Genomic DNA, 17,369 nt, shown 5'->3' with positions numbered 1-17,369 from the left:
CAGCAGAGGGGTGAAACCAAGGTAAACAATATGTAATGAACTAGAACATCCAGAACACTCCAAGACCATGCTGATTAATAAGGATATGATCATGGCTTCCCAGCTTCTCACTCAGATATTGAAAACAAATGCAGTAAAGAACACATAAGCATACACATGAACTCTTAGCAGTGTTCATTTAAGAATTAGAAAAAAAATTTTTTCATAAAGGTATGTGGCTAATGCATTATAACTTAGGGGTCCAAAATCTGGTCATCTTCTTTTTATTTTTAATCTTTCATAACCAATTTTTACTATTTTTTATAATAATTTTTTATTATGTTAGTCACCATACAGTACATCCCTAGTTTTTGATGTAATGTTCCATGATTGATTAGTTGCGTATAACACCCAGCGTACCATGCAATACGTGCTCTCCTTAATACCCATCACCAGCCTATCCCAATCCTCCATCCCCCTCCCCTCTAAAGCCCTCAGGTCTTCTGCCTGCTAAAAATCAAGGTATAAAATAAGACTTTGTTTTTCTTACATTCCTCAGTTTACCAAAGTCATTTTGAAAATAAAGCCACATATGTAACAAGAGTTTGGCGACCAACTTTTAATAATACATATTTAATTTTCAGAAACATATGCTAACCATCAACAACATGATCAGGGTTCCATTGCCCCAGATGTTATTTCATTGGTACATTATATCAATATTTACAAAGGCTTTCAAATTCAACAACACAAAACAAAACAGCTTAATTTTTAAAACTACAATGCTTTAAAAAAATGTAAACAGTTCATTTTTACATTATTGTAAAAAAGAAGACTCACTCCTTAATGTGGCTTAATTTTTTTAAGTGAGCAAAGCCTGATGCTCATGGATAAAGAATGAAAAGAATTCTTTACATAGAAACATTGTGCTCCAGTGTGGCAAAAAAAAAAGAAGAAAAAGAAAAAGAAGAAAGAAAAATTAAATATATACATACACAGAAAAGAATCTTAAGTCTACAATTTAGACCACAAAAAAAAAATCTTGTCCCCAAATTGAGAAATTTATAAAAACCATTTACACATGGTTGTTGACCTACTGAAAACTTGTATAACATTTTCAAAACAGTAACTCAGTCACTACCACTTTTCTGAAAAATGAAGTTTTGTGCAAAAGAACTTGTTTAAGCTAGAAATAAGACTCCCCCCTCCCTGTAAGAGGCCAAAAGGGCCACTGAAATAATTTAACTCTGTTAGATTTAGTGCATGTAACCAAAAGGCACACACATGGGATTAATATATTAATATATTTTCATGCAGAAACCTGTGCATGTTCACAATTATATAACAAAAACACAAATATAACAAAACATAAAGCCTAATGTTTGGCAATGTTATTCTAGCCACATTTCTGTCTAGTCTATCAGTCCAGAGCTTATAGATCATTAACACTGCCGCTCAAAAAATATATTATATTTGAACAACTTCCAATAAAAATTAAACACCAAAAAAAAGGATGTTAGCCTGAAACACTATAATATACTTTTTTCAGTTCTGATACATATAGAAACTTACTGATATATTTATTTTAAATGTCATTTCAAATTAAGATACATTTTTCCTTTTGTTAATAAACACTTTGATTGCTCCAGTGAAGTCAGCAGAAAGAAGAACTTCTGTATTATCTGTCTTCATAATACCTTAAAAGCATAAAAGAAAGTTTTTAGTTTAATATAAAGCCTGCTGTTATAAGTGTCACATGTCCATGACCCCACACCTTTTCCCCACATTTTCAGTCTATTTTTCCCCCCAAGATTTTTGGTTTTTTAAGTAATCTTTACACCAAAAGTGGGCTCAAACTCACAACTCCAAGATCAAGAGTTGCATGTTCCTCTAATTGAGCCAGCCAGGTGCCCCTCAGTCTCTTTTTCCAGCTTGCTCCTGTAATCCTTTCATTCCCCTGTACTCTCCTCCTCTCTGAGGCTCAATTGCACTTACTGGGTCTTACCCAGTCTTTCCCTGGCTTGAGGAGATTACAGTCCCTTGGGGCCTGGATGCCTGGATTTACGCCCAAGCAGCCTAGGCCTCTAAATTGTCCAATGCTTCACTTCATGGCAAGAGGCTAGCATGTTATTGAGCCCCAGGACTAGCATGCTGGCAGAATGGGATCAGCTGGGCCAAGTGTGTTGCTATCAGGGGTCTCTAATGAGGTTGACAGTAAGGTTCACTGTCCAGCAGACACACTGAAATTGCCATGAAATGAAGTACACATGATGGCTATGTGAATGCTGACAGCAACTCTTTGCCTCTATGGTTTGTACTGAAGAACTATGTAGCTATGCTGAATGGCGAAATGCCTACCTCTTATATTTAAAAAGGTGTTTAACAAACAAAATTCATAACTCTATTATGCATAGGCAAAAATGGTAGGTTTATGAACGACTGATTAGTAAGGAAGAAAATAATCCAAACTTAAAATGGAAACTTGGGTACAGAATGAGTTAGGACAAAATGGCTTCATTTAAATTTGCTGAAAACATATCCTAAGCCTGTGAACATCCCTTCCACCCTCTGGCCTATCTCAACCTTGTGCTGTGTAGCAGTAGGCAGCAAAGGACCTGAGACGAGATAATGAGAAAGGCCAGAGAAGAACATAATTCATCCTGTACAGATAAACGCTTTATAAGACACGACAATAATGAAGGCGTCCCCTACGCAGCAGACACTTCATATATTCTCTTTAATTCTTATCACAACCTTAGAAACTAGGGATTATCACTATTTCATACATGAGGAAAACTGAAGCATAAATTGCCAACTACGTCAGAAATAGAGAGGGCAATCAGATTTTATGATCTCATACCACGGTTTTCAGAGTTTTCTTTTTACATTTTACCTCGATAGGTACAAAACAGCAAACACAAATCTGAGTATAATCTATTAAAAGTTGTGCCTTTTTAAAAAGGACCCAGTGAGTCAATTGAGCCTTGTTAATATGGTGCAGTTTTTTTTTTAAAGATTTTATTTATTTGACAGAGAGAGACAGCCAGTGAGAGAGGGAACACAAGCAGGGGGAGTGGGAGAAGAAGAAGCAGGCTCCCAGCGGAGGAGCCCGACGTGGGACTCGATCCCAGAGCACTGGGATCACGTCCTGAGCCAAAGGCAGATGCTTAACGACTGCGCCACCCAGGCGCCCCTAATGTGGTGCAGTTTTGAAAAAATTTTTTAAAAAGTACTTTTTCATCTTTCCTCAAGTTGTTTTAAAAATTAGAATTTTCAGAGGCACCTGGGTGGCTTAATTGGTTAAGCGTCCAACTCTCGATTTCGGCTCAGGTCATGATCTCAGGGTTGTGAGACTGAGGCCTGTGCTGGGGCTCTGCGCTCGGTGTGGAGTCTCCTTGGGATTCTCTCTCCCCCTATGCCCCTCCCCCCAGTTCGCACTCTCTCTAAAAAGAATAAATACTTAAAAAAAAAAGGGCTAGAATTTTCAGTGAAATGGTTAGGGGAGATGTACAGAGTATAAAAAGGTATCACTGGGAGAAAAAAAAAAAACCAAATGACTTAAGTCTTTAAAAGAGAACACTGGGTCTGATTCTGAGAAAAAAAGAAAAAAGAAAAAGAAATATTTCCAAACAGGCATTTAGTAGAGGTTTAATAATGCTGACTTGGTTTATTTTTAAATCTTGTAACTGAAGGAAGTGCTAGACTGAAGTTCATCTTTGCTATCACAGACAGAAGAAATAGTGTATTTAGTGTAATGCACAGTGTAAATAATACTGCAAGGGAAATTACTTGAGATTAAATGAAATAAAAATACTCGTGAACTTTGAAGTATTCAAATACTTTTAAAAGCCCCGTTTGTACACTGTATCTTTTGTTGTGGTTTTAAAACTGTCTAAAAAGTCTAGCTGCCATCTCTAGAGTGAAAAAGAACATTCAATAAACTATCCCGCAATTCATTTTATTTTATTTTTTTTAAAGATTTTATTTATTTATTTGACAGAGACCACAAGTAGGGGAAGCAGCAGACAGTGGGAGAGGGAGAAGCAGGCTCCTCACTGAGCAGGGAGCCCGATGTGGGGCTTGATCCCAAGACCCTGGGATCAGGACCTGAGCTGAAGGCAGTGGCTTAAGTGAGCCCGCCAGGCGCCCCTGCAATTCATTTTAACAATAGATTTGTTTTCATTAATAACTAGTCCAAATTTATATGGTCTCACCATACTCTTTAAGGGCTAATAGGGACCTTCTTTTTCTTTTGAGAGGTGGTGGGGGGAGAGAGAGCGTACACATGTGAGAGCTGGGTGAGAGGATCTCCAGCAGACTCTGTGCTGATCTCATGACCCTGAGATCATGACCTGAGCCAAAATCAAGAGTCAGACGCTCAACTGACTGAGCCACCCAGACACCCCTAACAGGAACCATTTTTATATAACTGGCACTCCATACTATTTTTGGTGGTTTCTTTTTACTTCCTAATCTGAACATTTTCCATAACTGGAATTAATCCTCATTTCTCTAAGCATATGCTGCAAATCACAGGAAATCACAGGCTTGTAAATAGTTACCTGAGAAGTTACAAAGCTACAAGTTTGTGGCAAGTAGAAAAGGACACTACTTTCATTTGGTTTAATTCATTTGTTCAACACATACTTATTAGGACCAACTATATGCAGGCAAGCACTGGCATTACAACAATATATAGGACACAGTAAGTCTCTGTCCTCAGAATGACAGTCTACTAGAAGAGACAGATAATAAAGAAATTTTGTATTTGTATTTCTTGTTTGCATTTCTCCAAGGGGAACAACTGCCCATTAAAAAAATAATGAACTTTTGGGGAGCCTGGGTGGCTCAGTCGGTTAAGCATCTGCCTTCAGCTTAGGTCATGATGGGATGGACTCCCGAGTTGGGCTCCCTGCTCAGCAGGGAGTCTGCTTCTCCCTCCACCCTTCCCCCTGTTCATGATCTCTCTCTCTCTTACTTTCTCTCTCTCAAATAAATAAAATCTTTTAAAAATAATAATAATAATGGGGGCACCTGGGTGACTCAGTCAGTGAAGCGTCTGCCTTCGGCCTGGGTCATAATCCCAGGGTCCTGGGATGGAGCACGCATCAGGCTCCCTGCTCAGCAGGGAGTCTGCGTCTCCCTCTGCCTCTCCCTGCTCCCCCCGCCCCCCGCAGCATGTGCTCTCTCTCAAATAAACAAATAAAATCTTTGAAAAAAAATGAACTTTCAAAATTTTCATTTTTAATTCGAAGATAAATTTAAATGAAGTAAAACTTGTCAGAAATAGGTTACTGAAATGTTTAGAAAGGGATACTCACAACAATTAAGTTGTGAACAAGAAATATTCTTCATGTACATGGAAACCTCATATGCAATGCAGGTCAATGAAGCTCTAAGTGCTGACTAGAAAAAATGTAGGTCAAATAAAATACGAGTACTTACCAGAGGGCATGGGATCCAAAACTTCAGCATCTTCACCTTTTTCATTCCCTTCTGATTTTTCAGATTGCACATCCAAAGACAACATCAAACTTGGGTTTGGAGCAAAGATGGCTGATGTAACAACTGCATTATGTGCTGGGGAAAAAAAATTTACTTCAGGATAACTAATAAATTTGATTCTAAACATTAAGACAAAGTATCACATGAAAAGAATACAACAGTGTATGGTTTTTTTTTTTTTACAATAGTGTGTGTTATAAGCTAATATCCTTTAAAATTAACATGTAAGTAATTAAGAACTACTTAAAATCCAAAAGTATATGCTAAAAAAAAATACCACATACAGGCATACCTCAGAGATATTGTAAGCTTTGTTCCAGATCATCGTAAAAAAGTGAATATTGCAATAAAGCAAGTCAAATGCACTTTTCTGCTCCCCAGTGCATATATAAAAATTATGTCTATACTGTGCTGCAGTCAATTAATGTGCAACAGAACTAGGTCTACAAAAACAATGTACGCACCTTAATTAATACAAGGTATGTCTGTGCAAGTTCTAAAATTCCATGACTTCCCAAACTTAAGACAAGTACAAGTTCTTCCTTGGTATAGAAAAATCAAAGCCAAATACAAAGCAAAAGCAGTTATAACTGCCAAACTGTCTCTCTGAAATAATGCCTATACAAATTTACTTGTAATACATCTCCACATTAACTGTATTCACTTAGAAGACACACAGAAGTGGGCATTTACTTACCTTTAATACCTTCCCAAAAATCATTACGGTCCCTCCTGACTGAAGTAAACTTGCTGAGGTCATGGTAAGTACTCCAAATATAAACATACTTATCTTCTGAGCCACTAACAAGGTAACTAAAATCATGGCTAAATTTGGGAAAGAAAAAAAGAAAACAAAAGTTTTGGGATTTTTTTCAGGTTTCCCTCTATCCATGCTTTCTACTTTAAAATACCTAAGCAAACACCCAAGAGAGCTTGTTGACATACAGACTCCTAGTCTCACTCGAGGTTCTGAACATGCAGGTCAGACATGGAGCCCAGAGGCACAAGGATTTTCATTAGAGCTCTAGATGCTGTAGCTAACCCACACTGGGAGAAACGCCTACTTAAGAGATGAAAGACAGAAGCAGAACACTTTACCAATTAAATTTCTCGGTAATTACTGGGTAATTCAAGAAGAAAGGAGAACCGTTAAGAAAAGGGCTGAATGAAAGAGGGCTATAAGGAAGAAGAGGCAGTTATTTCAGGGGAGCCTCCACACCCCAAATTAATAATTCAAATAATAATGTTATGTAAAGGTGTATATACAGGATACTGTACTTTAGGGTATTAAAATGCTTTATTAGCTTCAGTATCTGAAAGGATAAAGACCATGGGTGGGTGGCAGGTAAGCTTCCTCCTAGAAAGCTGACATAAAAGTACAAAAGCACAAATTCTGGAGCCGGGAGTGAGTCTTCTAATCCCAGCTCTGCAACTACCAGTGACTTTAGACAAATTACTTCATTTTCTGAGTCTTGGTTTCTTTGTCTGCAGAACAGGGACAATTCCAACTCTGTCTACTAAACAGATGGACAAGGTAAGTACTGCATGGTGATAACATAAGCGATCAGTTATAAAAGCGCAAAGAAACTAAAAACACCCTCTAAACATAAGGCATAGATCAAAGAAAATATGGGAATAGAGGAGAAATATTCTGATCTCTTTTGGGAATTTCTCATTGCCAATTTACCTGAAACTTGCTTTGATCTGGCTGCTACTGTTGACATAACCCTTATACTTCATGGACAGTGACAAATCTCTAAGATCATATAGTCTGATTCTGGAGTCATTTGAGGTTACCAGTATCTAAAAACAAATCAAAGGAAAAGTTAAAAATACCATCTTTCAATCTAAGTTAAGGCATAACCAAAAAGGGTATTACATACACATATACAGAGAGAATATACCTCAAAACTAGAAAAGGCTGTATTCCACATGACAGAAAATATATTCTTAAGCCAAGACAGTAAGAATTTTCATGAGTCTACATATAGTGTGAAGAGAGATGGTTTTGAATACTTTGTACCTTATTTTCTCCGGGTAAAGGTTCAATGCCAGTAATTTTTCTTCCAACTTTGTTGCGTCCTCTGGTAGATCGGACATGTATTTGTGTGTGGTATTTCAAATGCTAAAAATAAATCACAAATTCAAAATACGAGAATTAGAAGGAACCTCAAAGATCAGCTGATCCAACTTGCAGAAGGCAGAGTAAATTCCATTATGGAATTTACACAAGATAATCATTTACCTCTGTATCATAGAAAATACACCTGCCATCATATGTCCCAATCACTGCAAATTTGCCATTCTGACAGAAATTTGCAGCTGTGATCAATTTTGTTTGGCCATCTACTTCATTCCACAAAGCGACTTTTTTGTCAGGTATGTTCCAAAGGCGGAGCTTTCCATCCAATGACCCACTAAGAAAATACCTGTCATCCTAAAAATGTTGCAAAAGAGAAAACTCTTATTTTACCAGATCAAGAAAAATTCATTAGCAAATCAAAACATAAAACCTATCAGAAATAATGTTTAACATATGTAGATCCCACTTATAAAATATTATTCTTCAAGCATTATTTTTTTAAGATTCTATTTTTAAGTAATCTCTATACCCAATGTGGGGCCTGAACTCACAACCCCAAGGAGATCAAGAGTCACATGCTCTACCGATTGAGCCAGCCAGGCGCCCCCAAGCAAGCATTATTTTATTCACTAAAAATAACAATTAGAAGCTTCAGTATTCACTTTGGAAAAATGACTTTCTAATTACTTTATCATATCCTTAAACTGCTTTTCCCAAGGTATGGATGTTAACGGATAATGTGTTGGAGAATGGTTGTGTAGGAGAATGGTTCAAGTAAGTTTAAGAGATTCTGGGTGACAGAAAGTTAAAGAGGATTCTTAGTTAACATGCATTCTCAATCTCCAAAAGAGGAATAAAGTAGGTAGCATTTTCTAACTTATATAACCAGGGACCTTTTTTAGGGGGATGGGTGGGTATTGTGGTTGGGAGGGAGTTGGTAGGAACACCTAGCAGGGCTAGCACCTTCAAGGAACATGCTTCGGGAAAAACTATCCTGTAATGATAGATCTGTCTGAATCTTCCTCTGGGATCCACGTAATACTTGCATAAAAGACTAATGCCAGTTAGCCCACAGGTCCAGCTGTTTTGTGGGAATTTTGATACCATGTCAGTAGGAAATCACTTCAGTATTCAAATTCTCAATCCCAAAGCAGGGGTTCTCAACAGGAGGGCAAGTGGGCCCCACAGGGGACACCTAGCAATGTCTGGAGACATTTTTGACTGTCACAACTGGGAGTGGGATGTTACTGGCATCTAGTGGGTAGAGGACAGGAACCCTGTTAAACATTCTGCAATGCACAGGACAGACTTTATTCCCTTCACAACAAAGAATTATCCAGCTCAAACTGTCAACAGTGCCAAGAATGAGAAACCCTGCTATACACTAAACCAGGCCTACCACAAAGCTGGTCTAATTTTTTTTTATTGAGATATCATTGACAGACAATGTTATATTAGTTTCAGGTATATAACATAAGGATTCAGTATTTGTATATGTTGCAAAAATGATCACCTAAGCTGGTCTAATTTTTGATAACATAAGAACTAAGAGTAAAATAACTGGGATGCCAAAACAAGAAGTATTCCCTTCTCTGCTTAAGACTCATTCTTACTCACCTCTGAAGCCTGTCAAGGACAACCTACGCAGAAAGGACATTTTTATGGCTATGGTATAGTAGGCTTCACTTAATGACTACCAGTAGAAGAGCAGAACAAGTAATAATACTTCATGTTGGTCTTACAATTTAGAATTTTATTTACATACATGCATACATGTGTGTATGTGTGTGTGCATGTATTATCTTCATTTTGCTATTTATTTTGTAATTCTGCTTCCTTCCTTCCAGATAACATTATTTAATAGAGTCAAGGTTCCTAAGAAAATGTTAACACCACACCATCCTATCCTAGCCCTTCTTAAAAATCCCTCAGATCTACAGAATTTTAGAATTAGGGCTTTTCAGTTTCCAAAATAAAAACAGATATAAGTATAGAAAAACTACTGATGAAACAGGAACCTTAATAATAAAGTACTACATAGATCACAACCTAATACCTTTCTCTTTCCACCCTGACACATTATAGTTAGAATAGAGGTGAGGGAAGGATTTTGCTCACAGTTGCTGACAGGAGTAAAGCCATTCTTTTGCTGCATCCTTGGCTGACAGGATGGGGGTGTTATTCAGAAAGAAGCCACAAAAAGCTTGACGATCAAAATTGATAAGGTATCAACATAGATTAAGCATTTTTAATTTGCCAAAGTTCTTAACCACAGTCTTCTAAGAGTCTATATTATAAGCCTGCCTAGGGAGGGAAATTATATTGAGGGGGGAAAAAAGTCATTCTTTCTTAAAAGAAGAAGAAATGTGAATATAACTAAAATGTTGCATTAACATGACAATGGGTGTTAAACATTACAGGGGCGCCTGGGTGGCGCAGTTGTTAAGCGTCTGCCTTAGGCTCAGGGCGTGATCCCAGCGTTCTGGGATCAAGCCCCACATCAGGCTTCTCTGCTAGGAGCCTGCTTCTTCCTCTCCCACTCCCCCTGCTTGTGTTCCCTCTCTCGCTGGCTGTCTCTCTCTGTTAAATAAATAAAATCTTTAAAAAAAACAAACAAACAACAACAAAAAAACATTACAGAGATGAGGACATCAAGAGAAATAGGATTTATACAGCAACATGGGGGAGGGTAAGTCAGATCAGCTCAAATCCTCTACTTATTTCAACCTAGCTAGCAGAGCAGCACCAGCATGGGACTTTCCTTGTGCTTATAGTTGCAAAGATCAAAAATTAATTTAGCCCTACTCATTTGGTGGCTCTATCCTACAAGAATGTAAGATAGGTCAGCAATTCCAAGATGAATTTTCCTCCTTTGGTTGAAATCATATGAAATACTTCCTTTTCAGAGGAAAGATATTGAGGGATTTTCTACATTGAAAATTAATTAAGATGGATTTCATGATTAACAATACTTCCAGGGACACCTGGCTGGTTCAGTTGGTAGAGCATGTGACTCTTGATCTCGGGGTCGTGAGTTCAAGCCCCATACTGGGCGCAGAGCTCACCAAAAACAAAACAAAACATCCACAACACCCAACCAAAAAAACCAAAATCAGTATTCCAGACATTAAATAGGAATTCAGTATACCTTTTAATGATTTTTGGTCTTTGCCTCTTTCAACCTTTTCTTCTTTGTCTCTTCCCACCTCACCCCTCCCACTATTCTTGCCTATATGCTTCCCTATCTTACTGATCCACCTGCTGTCTCTTCTTCCTCCATCTTCAATCTCTCTCATCTTTAACAGGATACATTATTTTATTTATACCCTGCATATCTTATCAAAGATTTGGGATGGCTTTTTATTCTTATAGTTAGACTATAACATTTCTAGTTCTAATATAGATTAGCAGAATATTTCTTTTCTCTCTCTTTTTTTAAGTAGGCTACATGCTTGTAGTCCAATGTGGGGCTTAAACTCGCAACCTGGAGATCAAGACCTGAGCTGAGATCAAGAGTCAGATGCTTAAGGGGCGCCTGGGTGGCTCAGTTGGTTGAGCATCCGACTCTTGGTTTCGGCTCAGGTCACAATCTCTGGGTTGTGAGATTGAGCCACATATTGTCGGGCTCTGCGCTCAGCGGGGAGTCTGCTGGAGATTCTCTCTCCCTCTTCCCCTCCCCTGACCTCGTGCTCGTGTATCTCTCTCTCAAAATAAATAAATAAACCTTTAAAAAAAAAAAGAGGGGCGCCTGGGTGGCTCAGTGAGTTAAGAGTCCAACTCTTGATCTCAGTTCAGGTCTTGACCTCAGGGTCATAAGTTTAAGCCCCACACTGGGCTCCATGCTGGGCGTGGAGCCTACTTGGAAGGAAGGAGGGAAGGAAGGAAGGCAGGAAGGATGGAAGAAGGGAGGGAGGAAGAATGAAAGAAAAAGAAAAAAGAAAGGAAGGAAGGAAGGAAGGAAGGAAGGCAGGCAGGCTAAATTAAGTTGCTCTTAACTACATGGCTGTTAACAATTTTTTTCCTGTAGTCCAACAGCCCTCCAGAGAAACCGGGTTCCCTCACCTTCCTTATGGTCTAATAAAAAATATATAAACAACTACTTACTCTTGGATGGAAAGCTATGGCAGTGACAAAATCTATATGTTGAAAACAGCAAAGGCATTCTCTTCTGGAAATGTGCCATAACCTGACCGTTTTATCCATCGAAGAAGAAAGCAGGAAGTAGTTCTATCAAGAAATTGACATTGATCATTTTATCACCATATGAAAACACACTACTTGCACAATAAAAGCAAACTTCCAGTTCTACGCATCTCAACAGTTTTGTTATTATTATTGTCATACCTAGCATCAGAAAGAACAAAAGATTATCCAATTCACTTGGAAGATCCCATTTTTTCCCAGTTACATACCACATTCCTTAGATTCTAACACTTTTTTATATTACCTATTCTAAAATTAGGATGATCTTATGATCTATGTCAAAAGAAATCTGCTAAGCACCCAGAGGGGACTAAGGTGTGCCTTAGTTTTTCTAGTCCCCATATACTGAAACTAGGCTATGAATATAAGGCATCCATTCATTTGATTGTCACTTCAGTTATTCTGACATTGGCAACACTGGTGAATTTTAACTCACACAAATTCCCTAATTGTCAGTTAAAAATGCCTTCAAAAAGATTATCCTATAATGCAGCATGGAAATGAAAAGTTATCGTGCACCTGTCACACCCAAGGCAAGAAAATGAGAGAAGAGAAATCGTCAAACATCTCAAAATAGATCACAGAATTTTCAAAAGCTAGAAGAGGGTAGTGTAACTGCTTTAGGCACTGTGATGGCGCATCACTCAGGAACCAAACATCTGTCTGTCAGAAGTTTCCAGCTGGCAGAAGTTCTTTAACTTTTCAGCATAATCTATTCAAGGAGAGCTATGAGTTATACTGAATGAGAAAACACAAATGAGACCCTAGTATTCTCTGGTATGCCTACAGGTGCTAAGCAAATCAAAGCAATGATGACATTTATTGAGTACTTGCAATGTGCTAAAAATTGTTCTTAACACTATACTACGAGGCAGGTACATTATTATTCCCCTTTACAAATGAGAACACTGAGGTACAGAGATGATAAATACTAAGTGCAAATACTGATTTGGGTATGTTACTGCACTGATAAATATATGCTATTTGGGGCTAGTTGTAAAAGTGTTATGTTTTATGTGATACACCTGTTTTTATTTAATTAAGTAGAGAGAGAAAACATGTGTGCGCTGCCCGTGTGCGTGAGAGGAGGAGCAGAGGAAGAGGGAAAGAATCCTCAAGCAGACTCCCAGCTGACACAGGGCTCAATCCCGGGACCCTGAGTTCATTACCTGAGCTGAAATCAAGAGTCTAATGTTTAACTGAGCCACCCAGGGGCCCCAACTTGTTTTTAAACAGATGGTGTAATATACAACTAAAAAATAGAACTTTGATAGACTATTACTCAGCCTTAAAAAAGAATGAAATCTTACCATTTGCAACGATGTGGATGGAACTAAAGGGCATTACGCTAAGCAAAATATGTCAGTAAGAGAAACAGAGACTCTTAACTACAGGAAACAAACTGACTGAGGGTTGTTGGTGGAAAGGTGGGTAGGGGATGGGGTAACTGGGCGATGGGCATTAAGGAGGACACTTGATGTCATGAGCACCGGGTGTGATATGCAACTGATGCATCACTAAACTCTACCTCTGAATCCCTAAGACTCTAGTGTGACTCCTGCTCAATTTCTAGCCTGCCAACCTGCCCTACAGATTACGACTTGCCTGTACCCACAGCTGAGTGATCCAATTCCTTAAGATAAGTCTCCTTATGTGTGTCTGTCCTCTTGGTTGTGTTACTCTGGAGAATCTTGACTGATAAGTGGTCAATGGAGAGCTCATTTCTTTCAGTCAACGTCACATCCCATAAGAAAATAATGGGTTGCTTTAAGGAAGTAAAAGGAGTGCAATATTCCCAATTATGGGCTTTGTACTTCTTATCCCAGATGAGTGTGATTATCAGATTAAGGAAACCACAGATTTCTATCTTCTGACAACTCGGATTTCACACAGGATTTGGGAGAAGTATAAAGATACAATTAGGGCTCAGTTTGAAACCAGACGACCAGATGAGGTCCAAGCTTCTTCCAAGTTAGAGAAAGACATTATGACAGACAGGTTATGAAAAGCATCCAGAATATCTAAACAGGTATGACAGGAGCAGCAATTGATAAATGGAGTGATTCAAAGCTGGAGCTCAGGGAAAGCCTGACTGGACTGTATATAGCAGCAGTAACTTTGGGGTACACGAGGTTCTCCTAACATGGTGAAAATATTTGGACAACACTGGTATCCCTGCTAGTATTGTTAACTCAGTTGACTTTTCTCAGTTTAAGGCTTTTAAATATTACCTTCCCCCCCAAATTCTAAATATATTTTAGATCCTGATTACTGAAAAATGTTAACACAAAGGAAGTGTAAGGTATTATGCAGGAATTCCAAACTCTGCTTTATGCTTTAAACGCCTTAAATAAAATTTAAAGTATCTCTTTAAATTTTTGCAAAACTGCTAAGATATTTGTTCAGTGGCAAAACAGGCCCTCTATTTCTGAAATAATTTTGTTCTAACAGGAAAAAAAACACACAAAGTGATGACTTACCAAAGAGTCATATACTGTTAAGCTTAACGATTTAATAAATATAGCATATTAGCCAAAGTAGTCTTGATTAGATAGATCAGACTTCAACATTGTAGCTGAAGTCATATCCATTTTGCGAGAATAGTTACTTTGCAAAATGACTTTATAAAGAAGCAAAAAGTACAAGTATATAGACAGATCCAGACAGAAGCTATTAATATAAACATTTTATTAGCCAAACTTGACATTTCTCCTCTTATAACCGATTACTTGGTAGGTAACTCCCATGAAGTATATATAACCATTCAAACACTTGAAAAACAAAACATTTGTTTTTATGCTAAAGTCATAGTTATGTAGAGTTAATACAGTCTTCAAGTAAGAATTTCTTACTTTAGACCATGAAAGATCAAGGAGATCAGCGGTGTGTCCTTTATATTTGCAAAACGGCCGCTGCCGAAATGGTGCATTTTTATCATCAGGGTCTTCATCAGCTCCGCTGCATACCTATTTAGATATAAAGACAAATGTTAAAACTAGAAAACCAAAAGCTTCATACTCTTCCCACCCCATCCATTCTCTCATCATTTCGTAGGCTGCCTGAAATCTTGATCTACCAAAACCAAACTCCATGATGAATCTACTTATCACTCATTCACCTCCTTGTTCCAATAAACCAGGACCATCCCTGAAGACTGCTATCACAATCTTTCCCTCCCTAATAGAGCCACTACTTTGTTCTTTTCTGAGCTTTTGTTCCTTAGGGAGAGGTGGGAGCCAGCACCAGGGGACAAATCATGATTGGTCTGAGCTAATCAAGATGTGCTCATTCCCTTTCCCAGTGATGATTGGTTTAGACATGGGCATGTGCTACAATTTTTTCAGTTAGACACGACGGAATGTTTATTGGGGGAAGGGGGAGTGGAGACAGGGGAGAGGCTTCCAGAAAGATTTCCTCACTCTTAAAAAGGGGCATACTAAAGGGATGTTCTTCTTTCCTTCCTCTGAACATCGCTGTCTTTATGACACCTAAGACTGTAGTTGCCATCTTACCACCATGAGGGGAACAAACCTAAGAACAAAGAAGAGCAAAGCAGGAGGATGGCAGGACATTGTGTCCCTGATGACACTGCTGAGCTGCTGAATTAACCAACCCTGGAACCGCCTTACCTCCAGACTTGCTTCCTCATTGTTTAAGCCATTTTCAGTTGGATTTCTGTTATTTGAAGTCAAAAGCATCCTGACAGAGGTAGGTAGAAAATAATGCCATACATGTGTGCCATGCATTTAGTTTACAACATGCTTTTGTATTCATTATCTGAATGAATCCTAACAACTCTGTCAGGTAGGCAGTTACATTATGAAGATGAAGAAATTAAGAAAAACACCTGAGGCTCAAAGAGATCAAAATAACATATTAAAGCTCACACAGCCACCTGTAAACAGCAGAACCAAAGCAGAAATACAACTATAAGTCCAAAGACTGTTCCTCAAATGTTTTAGAGGATGTAGCATGAGCAAAAACACGGAGTTGTTAGCTAATAAGCTTTGCATATTTAGGGAAGGATAGGTGGGATGATGAGGATGGGCCTCGGCGGGGGGGGGGGGGGGGGGCATNGGCATATGGAGATACGGCAGGGGATAGGGCAGAAAGGTACTTTGAGACCAGATTATAAGGAGCCTTCCATTTGTGGCTTAAAAGTTCAGATATTCTAAGGTGACGGAGAGCCAGCACAGGCTTCTGAAAAGAAAGAACAACACAATGTGACTGGTGCTTTAGAAAGAGAAAGCTAGGCAGGAAGGTAAAAGATGGTAGGGAGAAAGAGTGGAGGCAGGAGGAGCAGTCAGTAAGTATAAATAAGAATAAGGAGGGCTCAGACTAGGCGGAGGCCATGGGACAGATAAGAACTACCACTACTATTTGCCTAGAACTTCACTGAGAAAAACATCTTCATATCCACTGTGGAGGTAGAGCAGCTACGACGATGGCCTGACCTTTTGCCAAGCACTCCAAATCCTAGAGGACTAGGGCTCCGGCCTCTACGTGTGCCGCCAGCCTAGGGAGCACAGCTGGAACACATAAAACTAAACAGGCTTGACCTACTGCATAAAATTCAACCTTTTGTTTAATAATCATTTACATTTCATTAAGTCCTCAGCATCATTCCTCTAGCAGTGATTCCAGATCTTATTTTTCTCCTTAAACATCCACGTTCTTCTCCTTGTACTCCGTATTTTGTTTCAAAATACTTAAATACATCTTTTTGATTATAAATACATGGCCAGTGTAGATAATTCAGAAAGCACAGGAAGTAGAAAAACTAAAATTAAAACAACAATCTGCTAACATCATGACTGCCTTCATCTTTCACTTTTTAAAAAAACATTAATTTAAATCACACACCATTCAGTATCTTCCTTTCTAGTATACCATGAGCATTTTCAGTAATTCACTCTCTGAAAACACTTACTAGCTCCGTATCAATGTGCCATAATTTAATCATTCTCCAACTGGCTGGTCATTTAGACATTTCCAATTTTTTTGCTAGTATAAATAGCAATTCAACGAACATCCTGCAACATGAATCTTTAAGTCTATTTTATTATTTATCCTAATATAAAAGGTATTATGGTTAAAAGGTTTTAAACTTGAGACTTTGACAGTATCTTCTGTTATTTGTTTTAATAAAGGCAGGTATGTTTACTAAATAAAATTTTGGGGGGGCCCGGGTGGCTCAGTTGGTTAAGCATCTGCCTTCAGCTCAGGTCATGATCCTAGGGTCCTGGAATTGAGTCCAGCAGCAGGGAGCCTGCTTCTCCCTCTCCCTCTGCTCCCCCTGCTTGTGCTCTCCCTCTCTCTCAATCTTTCCCTCTGTCAAATAAGTAAAAATCTTAAAAGAAAAATAACTAAAATTATAGTACAGAGAAGTATAAAGAGTAAAAAAAAATGACCTAAAATCCTACCACCTAGAGATGACTACTACTAATAATTTAGTATATTTCTTTTCTTTCCCAAAGATTTTATTTTTTTAGTAATCTCTACACCCAACAAGGGGCTTGAACTCACAACCCTGAGATCAAGAGTCACATGTTCTACCGACTGAGCCAGCCAGGTGCCCCAAATTTAGTGTATTTCTTTG

The 17,369-nt window shown here is 38.4% G+C and overlaps 1 protein-coding gene across 1 annotated transcript in view; it reads right to left on the bottom strand.

Moving 5' to 3' along the window:
* Positions 1-583: 583 nt before the first annotated feature.
* The window catches only part of WDR44 (WD repeat domain 44), an 82,771-nt gene continuing 65,985 nt past the window's right edge, over positions 584-17,369 (bottom strand). The window contains exons 13-20 of the mRNA XM_002916079.4: positions 14,623-14,736; positions 11,672-11,794; positions 7,730-7,921; positions 7,508-7,609; positions 7,172-7,287; positions 6,182-6,309; positions 5,425-5,559; positions 584-1,676 (exon numbers count right to left, since the gene is read on the bottom strand). Of these exons, the coding sequence (XP_002916125.1) occupies positions 1,582-1,676; positions 5,425-5,559; positions 6,182-6,309; positions 7,172-7,287; positions 7,508-7,609; positions 7,730-7,921; positions 11,672-11,794; positions 14,623-14,736 (1,005 nt within the window). The 3' untranslated portion in view covers positions 584-1,581. The remainder of the gene's footprint in view (positions 1,677-5,424; positions 5,560-6,181; positions 6,310-7,171; positions 7,288-7,507; positions 7,610-7,729; positions 7,922-11,671; positions 11,795-14,622; positions 14,737-17,369) is intronic.

Source organism: Ailuropoda melanoleuca, chromosome X, assembly GCF_002007445.2.
Source record: "Ailuropoda melanoleuca isolate Jingjing chromosome X, ASM200744v2, whole genome shotgun sequence".
Classification (NCBI taxonomy): Eukaryota; Metazoa; Chordata; class Mammalia; order Carnivora; family Ursidae; genus Ailuropoda; species Ailuropoda melanoleuca.
The sequence above is the reverse complement of the archived record's forward strand: the minus strand, read 5'-3'. Positions and strand labels throughout refer to the sequence as shown.